The sequence below is a fragment of the Podarcis filfolensis genome, assembly GCF_964270895.1.
Source record: "Podarcis filfolensis genome assembly, chromosome: 17".
In the NCBI taxonomy this organism is placed as follows: domain Eukaryota; kingdom Metazoa; phylum Chordata; class Lepidosauria; order Squamata; family Lacertidae; genus Podarcis; species Podarcis filfolensis.
This window is the reverse complement of record NC_139621.1, coordinates 25,717,617-25,730,216: the sequence shown is the minus strand read 5'-3', so window position 1 is coordinate 25,730,216 and position 12,600 is coordinate 25,717,617. Positions and strand designations below refer to the sequence as shown.

The 12,600-nt window shown below is 39.9% G+C and overlaps 1 protein-coding gene and 1 long non-coding RNA gene across 2 annotated transcripts in view; both read right to left on the bottom strand.

Moving 5' to 3' along the window:
* LOC310753141 overlaps positions 1–12,600 on the bottom strand; it is a 249,930-nt gene that overhangs the window by 221,787 nt on the left and 15,543 nt on the right. The gene's annotated exons all lie outside the window — the stretch shown is intronic.
* Positions 1–12,600, bottom strand: part of UGCG (UDP-glucose ceramide glucosyltransferase) — a 33,854-nt gene that overhangs the window by 16,980 nt on the left and 4,274 nt on the right. Inside the window, exon 2 of the mRNA XM_083593744.1 lies at positions 1,630–1,771. Within this exon, the coding sequence (XP_083449870.1) occupies positions 1,630–1,771 (142 nt within the window). The remainder of the gene's footprint in view (positions 1–1,629; positions 1,772–12,600) is intronic.

Here is a 12,600-nt window from a genome sequence, read left to right as displayed (position 1 = left end):
TTATTTGGAGGAGTGCTGTTAGTCCACCCGCCCCCCCCCAATGTTACAAAGGCCCAATTAGCCTCAGCCAGAAGCCAGGAATTTAAAGTCAACAGTCCCATACTGTGGAACATTTTCCCAGGAGATTTAGGAGAAACCGTGCATTTGACTTTCAAGCTAGAAGACTTTATGCTAACAGGCAAATATAGCTGTTTTGAGTAGCCAATCATTTTAATTACTGTTTTCCATTGCTTTTAGTGTTCTTTTAAAAAAAATTTATATAGAGGGCATTATATAAATACTTCCATTTAAAAAACAACAACCCTGAAGAATGTTGTTCTCAGAATGTTGATTCTTACATTGAGGGGGCTGGAGTAGATGACCCCTGGGGTTATCTACAATTCTAAGAAACTTGTGATGTTATACAAAGCTGCAATAAATAAAAGTTTAGAATCTGGGCCAAATATAATGCAATATCTAAAAAGAAATAAAGTATGGCTCTTCTCATACTGCACTTATTCAAATTAGCTCTTCATGATATTAGGACTTTCCCCCTTCTCTTAGGAAACAAGCCAATCACTGCTACCGCAATTTTAAGCACTAGAGAAAACCAAGAAAAATAAAATTGCAAAGAAAGGGAAAAGACAGATGAAATTAAGAACAAGACATCTGTATCCCAGAAAATGAATTGAGGGATTGTCAGATATTGCCACGATTCCGGGTAGCACATTGTAACTTTATATGCTACAGTGCTTAGCTCATCCAGGGGAATTCCTTCAGTTCATATAGGTCAGTATCAGCTAAGACAGATGTGAGTAAGAGCACTTGGCCAGCAAATTACAGTTCAAAGCATATAGTAGGCAGGTCTGAACAAGTTTTATGTAGTAAGAGAAACAACTGACCCCGCACTCACATCACAAGTTCTGGGAAGACACTGTCAACATCTGTGAGCTTACATAATACTGTACTTATATGGAATTTATTCATCTACAACATTAGCTATCTTATCAAGCACAAATAAAAGTAAAACATGGATTACTGGTGCATAAAGTCATTAAAATTCACTGATCACTTTTGCCAGACCCACTGAAATGAACTGGAGCTGGGCTGGCAAAAACTCTATTCCTAGTGCTTCTGCAAAAGATCTTTCTGAGAAACACAGTATTCTGTACTGGAGGAGAATACATAAATGAAAGTAGCTCAAGTCCAACAAACCATGCAGGAACAAGTGTAAGCTTGTTATGCACTCTGACTCCAAAGGCCTGTTACCCAGCGGGGGCATAGAAAACAAATCGTCCAGTCCATTTATCGGTATGGAATTAGATGCGTGCTACAACCTATTTTGGTTATAGTTACAGATGCAAAACGTCTGACAGTAATCCACAAGGGTTACAGGACACACAAACACACACCATCTCTGAAGCAGCCATCCCTACCTAGTGTGGTGCCCTCTAGATGTTGCTGGTCTACAGTTTGCACCAGCCCATTGGCCACACTGTTTGGGGCTGATGGGAGCTGGAGACCAACAACCATTGGAGGGCACCAGGTTGGAGAAGGCTGCTTTGAAGTATTATGCATTTTAATATTCCATTAGGCAAGAGAGAAGACCAAGAGGATAGCTTTTAAAAAAAGAAGACTGTTGATACATACTTTGGGATAATCCAATTCAAAGAAGGTTTCCAAATTGTTGATAAGGTTTGGATCAACACCCTTTAAAGGCTTCAGAAGTGAAACACCAGGAAGCTTGCTATATGGCTGTTTGTCTGTCGCTTTCTTGTTTAGGTGTAAGTGCCTAAAAAAAGAAAAATGCTGGTTAGGAATACTGATTATTTAAACATTCGTATCTTGCTGTTCATTTACAGTTTGATGTAAGGCTAATTACAGTTAAGTTTCTGTAGTAGAGTGCATAAATAGCTTTCTGCATGCTGGTGCGCTCTAAATAGCAGGTTAGGACGCAAGGGAAATGCCACATCCAACAATTCTACAAGTTTATGTACAGCACAGACACCTGACTGCACTTATCTGAATAGGACCCCAAAGGGCAGAATGGATGCACAGGACCAGTTGAGGTCTCTCTTTTTTCAATGCCCACCAAGCTATAGAGTCAATCAGTGCTATGGGACCATTGCTCTTCGGTCCCAACAGCTGAAACAGGAACTGTTTGCAGAAATAAGAACTGTGTTTGCAGATCACAATTGTTGTCCAAGGAGGTAAGAAATTTAAACCAATTAGATTGCTCCCATGTTGAATCCCTCCTCTGAGTTTTTTACAGCAATAGATATTTCCTCTCTATACAGTGACAAATTTCCCCAAAAGTAATTTGTACTGGTTTCAGGAAAGGGTTTTCCCTCAAGTCTTTAAGCATTGAAGAAAAGTGTTAAATTTCCTCTCCACACCTGCTCTGATAATTAATTATCAGCCATCTCCAGCTGACAGGTGTTTTTTTTTAAAAAAATGCACAATTGGCATTTTATGTCGCATCTAGTTTGGTACAAAATCATCCTAGTGATTATATTAATCATGAGTTATTATGATTACTTTAAACAGGCTCACACTAAAAAAAGGAGATGTTTGTAAGTCCTGTGTTTTTAAGTTGCATGCACAGAGGCTGGTAACTTTCTAGAACAGAGCACAAAAACATTTGGGGAGTTGCCATAAATTAGATGTCTGTACAGTTTATACTGCAAAATAACTGTTGAGGTTTCCTTATAATGTAGCAGAAGGTTAACTATGAAAGGACCCGCAAACCCAACCATTAATTTACCCCCACCCCTTTTACACACTCTCCCTGAAGTTATTTCTACAGCTAAGTCAGCTTTCCAATAATATTTTCCAGCTGCTTATAGAAACTCATCTTAAAAAATGGCTTTATCACAATAATGTACACATTTATTAATGTATTTTGGCTTTTAGAACAGCTGAAATGTGGAAAACAGAATCTGAAACTGAGATACGAGTGCCATTTCCCCCCTCGTGGTCAAAAGAAGCTACCGTATTTTTCGCCCTATAGGACGCACTTTTTCATCTCCAAAAATGAAGGGGAAATGTGTGTGCGTCCTATGGGGCGAATGCAGGCTTTTGCTGAAGCCTGGAGAGCGAGAGGGGTCAGTGCGCACCGACCCCTCTCGCTCTCCAGGCTTCAGGAAGCTATCCGCAAGTCTTGCAAGCCCGGCGGGAGGTCCCACAGGCTCGCAAGGCTTGCGGGCAGCAGCCTGCACCCAAAAGCTCAGGGGACAGCGGGGAGACGGAGCGCCGCCACCCCGCTATTCCTCGACCTGGTCTGGAGGCTGGCAGGGCGGAGAAGCAAGCTTCCTTCTCCCCCCCGCCAGCCCCACAACCTCGGGGGATAGCAGGGCAAGCCGCTGCCCCACGGAGGCTAAAGAGGCTGTCCCTGAAGGCAGAAGAGGGAGACGGAGCGCTCCGTCTCCCTCTTCTAGCTTGGGGATGGCTGCGCAAAGCCTCTGCAGGGCAGCGGAGTGCGCTGCCCCACAGAGGCTAGGGAGGCTGTCTCTGAAGGCAGAAGAGGGAGACGGAATGCTCCGTCTCCCTCTTCTAGCTTGGGGATGGCTGCGCAAACCTGGGGGGGAAATAAAAATTTTTTCCTTGATTTCCCCCCAAAAAAACTAGGTGCGTCCTATGGGCCGGTGCGTCTTATAGGGCGAAAAATACAGTAATTCTGTGCCAGATTCATGAGATGGTCTGTTTTTAAAAGTATTTTATGGTGTTTCTGATACTGCTTTATGATTTTTATGATATTTTATATTATGTTATTTTTGAATACCACTTACAGATTTTTAAATAAGTGATTTAGAAATGCCTTTAAATAAGTAAATTTGAGGCAAAACTGTTCCAGCAATTTGGGATGCAGAGAGTTGATGGAGATTAATTAGTAGACTTGCAAGTAGGTTCACAAATAAGCTTAGGTTACAAACATTTTTAGCAGTTCTCCCACATATTTCTGCCTTAAAGGATTTGTGTGCTCTAAAAGAAAAGAACCAAGTTTCATAAAGCTTCCATCACAAATCACGAAACCCAGCAAGCCCAACATTTAAAAACCTTCCATACAGTGGTTGGAATATCAACCCTCTTTCATGCACCCTTTGTAGAAACGTCCCTGCCAGGAGTGTCTCTTTCCACAAGGCTATCCAAGAGGAAAAGAGGAGCCACATCCTTGACCATTTAAGTCAGCATTAGGTGGCTGGTCATTTATTCAATGTGCTCAATATGTTTTGGAGTGGAATTGTAGATCAGAAGTGTTTAATTAAGAAAAAAAAAGTTGCTAAAATATTGGTGATGAGAAATGAAGCATTTGTCCCTTTTGCCAATCTAAAACACACTTTTCCTTAAGGTCTACTGCAAGGGCCAGGAGAGAGATTAATGCCAGAAAAGAGTTTTAGAATTAACTAAAACTCCCTCATTACTAGGTTTGCCATGTCTTAATTCTATGAATGGGGTGCCTTATTTAAACTGACTATCTACTCCTAAATACAGGGTGGCCCAAAAGTAGATATGCTGCTTTAGGATCCACTTTCTTTGTTCTTGACTCAAGTTCGCTGTCATCATTCACAATATCAGTTACGAAAAATAATCATTTTATCTGACTCTACCATTCTTTGCAACTGCCAGCCTGAAATTTAACTGCCACTTTGTCATGCGTCAGTTATGTGTACATCTTTTTAAATGCAGTTTATACTGAAGAATCTGTTTATCTTTTCTTATACAGTACAGTGGTACCTCTAGATGCGAACGGGATCCGTTCCAGAGCCCCATTCGCATCTAGAAGCAAACGTAACCCGTGTCTGCGCGTCTGCTTGTCACGTTTCAGCGGTTCTGCGCATGCGTGTGACGTCATTTTGAGTGTCTGCGCATGCGCAAGTGGCGAAACCCAAAAGTAACGCGCTCTGTTATTTCCGGGTTGTCACGGAGCGCAACTCAAACGCGCTCATCCCGAAGCACATTCAACCCGAGGTATGACTGTACTGGAGGACTCTTCAGTCAAAGGGCAAGTTGCAAAATTCCTAAATGCAGCTATTTCACTTGGATAATCAAATATTCCCTTTTGATTTTGCCTTTTGATCCCCACCCCCTGCCTTACAACTTTATTTTATTGGTGGTCAGCTGACCATAAAGAAATTATTTTTAGATTGAAAATAAATATGGTGCTCAAATGGCCCATCACAAAGTTTAGAGTGCAGGCATGTTAAGGTGCTAGAGGTTCACCTTCCTGATACATTATATAAATGGAAAGCACACCTGATGGTGAGGCAGAAAACAGCAATAAAAATCACTTACACCTATGGAGTTTGCATTACTGTTCCAATTCTCCAAATAAGTCAGATTTGTACACTATGAGAAATGATGGAAGAAACTGAGAGAAAGCACAGGAAGACTGGCTAATACTTGGATGATGTAATGTGGATGCCTAATAAACATGAGGTGCAGCAGTTCCACACAAAACACTAATAGAAGCATAGCTACTAATGAAGTTTTGTTTAGACAGGCTGTTCTAACAACAGAACATCTCATATTTCTCTAAGGCTTAGCACATTGTTTGCACAACCATATTATCCATGCAAAGAGGGCAGTATTTCAACCAAGTTTACTTCGAGCAGATTCACTAAAATGAATTTACATGGCCAAGCTGTGTCCACTAATTCCAACAGGTCTACTCTGCGTAAAACCTATATGAAAACCATTCATGGTTTGTAACCTCGAGATTCTGCATTTTAAGCATCATCTAAATTTCCAAACATCAGCAGTTCAGCCATGTTCTGAAGAAGACAATTTTCCATTACGTGATGCATGCAGACTCCTCAACACAAAAGTTAATAGGGCAATTCTTCCCTTGTGTCCATACTGTACATGCCATTGCATTGGGGGTGAGTGACCAACGGACCAAACCTAACTACAGAAAGCAGCACTTAGTTACTGCTGTTCCAAACTCTGTTCAGGAGGAATTTGAAATATACCACCATTGGTGTTGGCTAAGTTCCACTGCATTGCTAAGTCACGTCACAGAGCTGAAAGGGTTTAAAAACAGGTGCAAGTCGCTCCTGGCCCTACCCACAGAATGCCCTTTCAGGAATTAAGGCCATGTTCTGCCAGTGCTCAGTTCCATTGGATGAGCTAAATTGAGGGATTTATGCTATCTTAGCCCCAGGTTAGCCAGGCAAGCCCAAGACCCAAATACAAACTCACTCATCCTGGCAGATCTTGGGTTTGGATTGGACTGAAAGACTCCCAAATATAGGAACGTTCAAGTCACCACCCTATACCCTATTATGGTATATTCAGAACAGCTTAATGAGACACCCAAGTACTTGCCATCATTCTGCATATTGTGATAACCACAGTCCAAAGTCAAGTGACTTTGTGAGTGTGTGCACACCTTTATGATAAGCAGGTCAGCCCACAATTAAAATTATTTTAGCAAACAATATCAGGGCCTTTTCTGTGATAGGCTTTGGATTTGAGATGGGCTCCAAGATAAAGTGCAGGAATGCACTTTTCTCATTGAAAGATATGCAAGACTTAGCTGGCCAGCTTTTCCAAGATTTGTATGGTTCATGACGTTTAATTTTAAGCATTATGTTTGTGATTGCTTTTTATTATGTTACTGTTAATGATTTAACAAGATGCACTGAGCAGATGGAGAAGGCATTTATGATCTCATCTCACTTGCACCATATTTCACCCACTACAGAGATATAAACAATTTTAGTCCAGCTTATTTTTCTTGCTAGCAACTTTGGTTTTGCATGACTAAACTGAAATCCTGTGTATTAAGATGATGGTGCAAAGTGTACAAAGGAGGTGACTATCACATCTTTTCACCCACACAAACTTAAAACAAACCCTGTCTGGATGACAGTACATACAAAAAAGACCTATATTTTGAAAGGATTTTTTTAATTAAAAAATAACCCTGTTTCCAACTAACTTTACCTAAGGGTCAGCTGGAAGAGTCAGTGACCCATTCCCATAAGTAACCTCTTGAGTAACAAGGAGAGGTGGAACAAAAAAATGTTCTATATTGGGGTGGGAAATCTATAGCCTTCCAGATTATATTAAACCCATTTCCCATCAGTCTAAGCCACTGTTACCAATTGTCAGGGACGATAAGAGTTATAATTCAATAACATCTGGAGGACCACAAACTCCCCACCCATGCTCTATAGCTTGACTAAGAACCTTTGCATGAGGGACAAATGTTTATTAGTAGTAACAATATTTCTTGGCCACCCCCCTCACCAGAAAAATCCCAGGGCAGGTTACAGTTTATAAAAGTACAATATAATTAGAACAGCAACAACCACCCCACTCAAATGTAATTCCATACGAAACATTAAAGGGAGAACACCAAAATCAATGTTTAATTCTATTCAGAGGTAAGGCCCATTAAATCATAGGGGAAGGGCTGTGATTCAATAGTAAAGCACAAACTTTGCATTTTTCAGAAAACTGGCATTTTTTCCACCCTACAGTCAGCCTGGACTGGGAGTGAGGACAAAGGGAAGCAAACATTTTAGGCTTAGCTGAAAAGGGATTATCTTTTAAGACACCTGTCGAATGCTCCCCAAAGCTTTCTAAACTGTAAAGGACCAATCCCCTTCAAAGGTTAAGAGCATTATTGGAGATAAAGTTTTGCCATAGAGGATCAGTCCATCATAATCTGTAAACTACAGCAGGGCGTGCCCCTTTAACCAACAGGTGAGGTGGATAGCATTGATCAAAGGTGAATTTCGTCCAAGGGCAATTTCTCCCTTAACCAATGCTGTTTTCCCAAGGATCCTCACTGTGTACTCAAAGCTGCCAGATATTTATAAATAGCAAAACAGACACAAGTGTACACAGGTGCACTTTTCTTAACCGCACCTATATTGGAAAAGAGAGACATGTTCAAAAGAGCCCAGGAGAGTTTCAGAAACAATTTGTGTTACAGCCTGAGGACACAGCATTCCAAAAAGGGAAGAAGTGCCTATGGGGTCATGTTAGCCCTTGATGTGATGTGATCTAATGCAACTCTCCAGTTGGTATTTAAAGACAACAGCTATTTCATGCAACTTTGGTGCATATATAAGATATAAAAGGAATGGCATAGATATAAAACATGACAAGTGGTAGAATAATAGAATCTGGCATCTCAACACACTGTCAGCCAAACTGAGCCCCCTGAAATTTTTACACTTGCATAACACCAATAGCCTAGGATGGTATTACAGAGGTTTGCAAACTCCAAAATATTGTTCTAAAGCCCCTATGCTGCTTCTTGATATTCTGGTAAGTAGATCATACTTAGGCTACTTGTGTATGAAATATGCAAGCAAAATTCCATTTTTAAAAACTTCCTAAGCAGCAGGTTTCTGTAGAAAACAAGCTCATCTTCATTATAATATTTTTCCATAGAGCTGGTGCATGCAAATGAGGAAGTCCCTAGTGAAATCACCAGGGAGCTTAGGCAAGCCACTATTCTCAACCTCCTCTCCCGATTTGCAGCATGGGGGATAGTAACAGTAATGTATCTTATGGGATTTTAGTAATGCGTGTGAAGCTATTCTGAAGGTCTGAAAGCACTATATAAATTATATTGTTATTGTATAAGTTGTTTCCAAAAGGTCTGCCAGGTTTTGAATAAATCTATATTTGAAGCTGCATATGCTAAATTATACCCACATGGAAAATTACAGCATAAAACTAATGCAGTTAGGACTGGAGTCTTTTTAATTATCTCAAGAGAGAGAAAATGTTACAGAATGTGGAAAGAATGGTACAATACTGGGATTTATCTAGTGGGAAAATATCTTCCCAAAAAGTATTACACTACCCAAAGGCCAAAGTTTAAAAATAGTGTTTAAAAATATGTGTTTAAAGTGTTTAGAAATATGCTAGAAACAAAGGAAGAGACTAGAGAATATATTGGATGGTTAGGTGAACTGTAGGGAGCTGAAATGCTGAAAAGAATGAACAGTGGACTCTCACCTACTTTGGTTCATCCTTTACAAAAGAACACTAAGAGAGAAGCAGATGATCATGAAATGATAAGGACATTTGCATCAGGAAAATATGAATTCATTTAAATTGGAATCACTATTATGTATATATGATACCTTAAAGAGTCTCAGGAAAGGGTTTTAAAAAGAGAAAAGCCAAAAATTGCAGACTTGGTAATTTTATTTTACTTTAGAAGATACAAGGGAAATATTAATATTCAAACACTGGATGAAACTGAATACTAGTAATCAATACCATTTGATGTGACAGACTAGCCCATTTACCTTACTTGGAAAAACAATTGGTCCATTATGCAATTCAGTTCCCACAATGTGCATAGATCCCAGTAAGTTGTTTTTTTATTGCAGTTCCAGATATCATTCTCATAAGCAAGCTTGAGAAATTACAGAGCTGACCAAAATTACGTGAAGATGGAAGTACAGAATGTAATACACAACAAACTGGGAAAGATGAATGTGGGAATATTAAGGATTCAATGGTATTCAGTATCCTTACCAATAACTTGTTGAATTAATTAAATGATGCTTGCCAGACTTGCAGAGTAAAAGTTAGAAAATGAAGTGTAATATCTAAGATTATCTTTTTTTAAAAAAATTAAAAAACACCTATCTTGGATAGATTTGCAGACAGTAAAAACTATACATTGACATTAAAAGGAAAACACCAAAATGCACTAGAAGAGAACTAAAAGCCAAACTGCTCAATCTGTGGGAGCAAAATCAGCTATCTAATTTTGCATTTAGAAACAACTTTGAAAGCAGCCACAAGAGTATGAATTTGACTGGAGCAATAATGCTGAGCAAGAGTGTTTAACCTTTCCCTGATGCTCTTTTATGGGTGTAAATAAACTCCAAAACTTCCATTAGCTCAGCAGCAGAAAAACAGAAATAACTAGAACCATAATCCCGTCTCAGAAGGAAATAGAAACTGTACAATAAAACCTGAAAATATGCTGCTCTCTTATGCCACAGCATCCTAGAAGACACGGGAAGTCAGGAAGGAATGGAAATGCCAGAAGTGCATAATCCTGCTATAGAGAGAGTGTACAACCTTCTATTCTTACTACCAGGGAAAGAGACAGAAAGCAAAACATAGCCATCCAGGCCTTTTTGTCTCTTTCACTCTAGCAGGAGGTGAGAGGCAGAAAGAAATAAAGCAGCCAGCTCCTCTGCGTCTGTCTGACTGGGTGAACAAGTGGGTCTGGCAGAAATTGCATCCTCTTTCTGCTCCTATTGCAGGGATGGAAAAGAAAGACAGTCCTGCCAGTTGGCTTATTGTATGTAGAATTCTACTTAAAATGGAGCTCTATTCTGGAGGAACCATGTAAGAACATCCCCACCTTCCACAGCCCAGAATAGACAGAGGGAGAAAGCCCTTTATGCAATCTTTAGAGGGACTCTAAAGAAAACTCACTTAGTTATTTCTCTCACACTTGCAAGAAGGGAAACATTCTCATCTACCTAATCCAGAACATATATCTGTGTTAAATAGGACTAAGACTATCCTCCAGGCAGTTCCCCCATTTCTACAAGGGGGGCTGGGAAATGGGGGGGGGCTGCACAAGAGCTATCCCACTTGGCCACCTAGAGAAAATTATCAGAAGCCTCTGAAGCAGTATTAGAAACTAGATATATAAGCTAATCACCAAATGGCACCCTAAACAGAGTTTGTGGTTGTCACAATGAAATGTCTAGGCACCTTTTATTTTTATTGTTATTCATTTCGTTTCCATACTGCTTTATATTCTAAAGAAAAAAAATCTCAAAGTGGTTTACAAAACATTAAAACATCAAATAAAGCAATCCAGAATAAAACAAATTCAAGCTTCAAGAAAAAATATTTCAGATCCTTCTCCAAGGGACATTTTGCTTTCTCAATATTTATTTATTTACTTGATTAATTTATATAGCTGCCCCATAGCAGAAGAACCCTAGGAATCCAGTGTGGTAGAGTGGTTAACGTGTCAGGCTAGGACCTGGAAGATCAGCCTCAACCTCACAGAGCTGTTGTAGGGATTAACTGCAGAGGGGGAGGGGTGAACCATGTACTCCTTGGAGAAAAAGATGGGATATAAATGCAATAAATAAGCTCTTCTGCTTACCTGCTTAAGAAAGCTGGAGAGGCCAGCCAGATGGAGATGTCAGTTACCAACCTGGCATCCAGAGATCTCCATATGGTCGCAACTGGACCCACACTAGTCACAAAGCACACCTGGCTAATTTCTAATGCTGCTCAGAGGGCTAGGCAGTTATTTGCAAGCCTACAATACTGCTTACTCAACACAAGTAAGATTGTTACTGAATTCAGCTCAAGGAGAGTTTATCACTGGTGGCCAAAACTGTTCAGCAATACTTTTTAGGGTGATGGGCAGGACTGCTCCTCTCAGCCCTTAGGATGCTATTCTGAGACTCTATCCACCTTCTACTTCCTCTACACCAGATAAAGCTCCTTGCATAGTATGTGTGCAATAAATGTAACTTTTATTAGCAGCAACACATGCTGCTACAGAGGAACAGATCGGCTCAAAGGAAAGCAGCAAGGCACCCCCAGCACTGCAAGGTAGGCAACCAAACTCTGCTACCTTATTCATTCACTTCCATTCACTCCATTCCCACCCTCCCTTTCTCCAACACTCAGAGCAACAACTAAAAATCAGGTGCTTTAAGCCTCTAGACTGAACATAAATACCTTTATGGGGGGGGGGCTATTTGCTATAGAAAAAAATCAGAGGGCTGTTCACAAGTCCCACCTTAGCAAGATGTTATGCTCAGAAATATAGTTGTTTTATGAAACTAGTGATGTTGCAGTATATTACAGAAATCAACGTATTTTATGTAGGGAAGCACATTTTCCTTTCTTACAATACATTAGACATTCATTTAATGTTTCAAGAGCTTTACTGTTCAGAAGCACCTCCTGTCTGTATTAACAGCCTTTTGAGTCTGATAAATTAATATAAGTACCATTCTGGGTTTTTTAAAAATCTATTCTTCCTTAAAAACTATTCTCAAGCATTATTAATGCTAGGAGAGTTACCATTTTTATTCGGATTTCCTTCTAGATTTATATCAGCATTCACTTATTTGCTATCAGTAATTACCTCATAATGATAGAGAAATATTAACTGTAAAAGAAAACTGCAAGAGCAATCCATATGCTTTTTGACCAAATGCATATAGTGAAGCATAAACCCTCCACTTTTCTTAAATGAGAAGCTGATGCAGGAGAATACAATCCTGAACAGAGTACCTTTGGGCAAGGGGCTCTTTCTCTCCAGGTGATTTTTTTCCTGCATAAATTGCATGCCTTTCAAGCTGCTTATCTCCAGTCCCCACAGGGCAAAATACACTAAGATCTGTTATCTTTCTCCTACAGGGAAAAGCAACTGAGGGATAATACTGAGCATTTAAATGGCCTTAAGAGAAAGGATTAAGTAAACCACCTTCCCTTAACACTATTCTGCTATAGACAGTAATCACTACTAGCCACTTTTCATTGTTATTTTTTAAAGGGGGGGGTGCTCATTTGGAACTAGAGCTACTATCACCCCAATGTATAGTCAGCTCTGACATCAATGAAGGGGGATAAGTGGGATACTCCTCATATCCC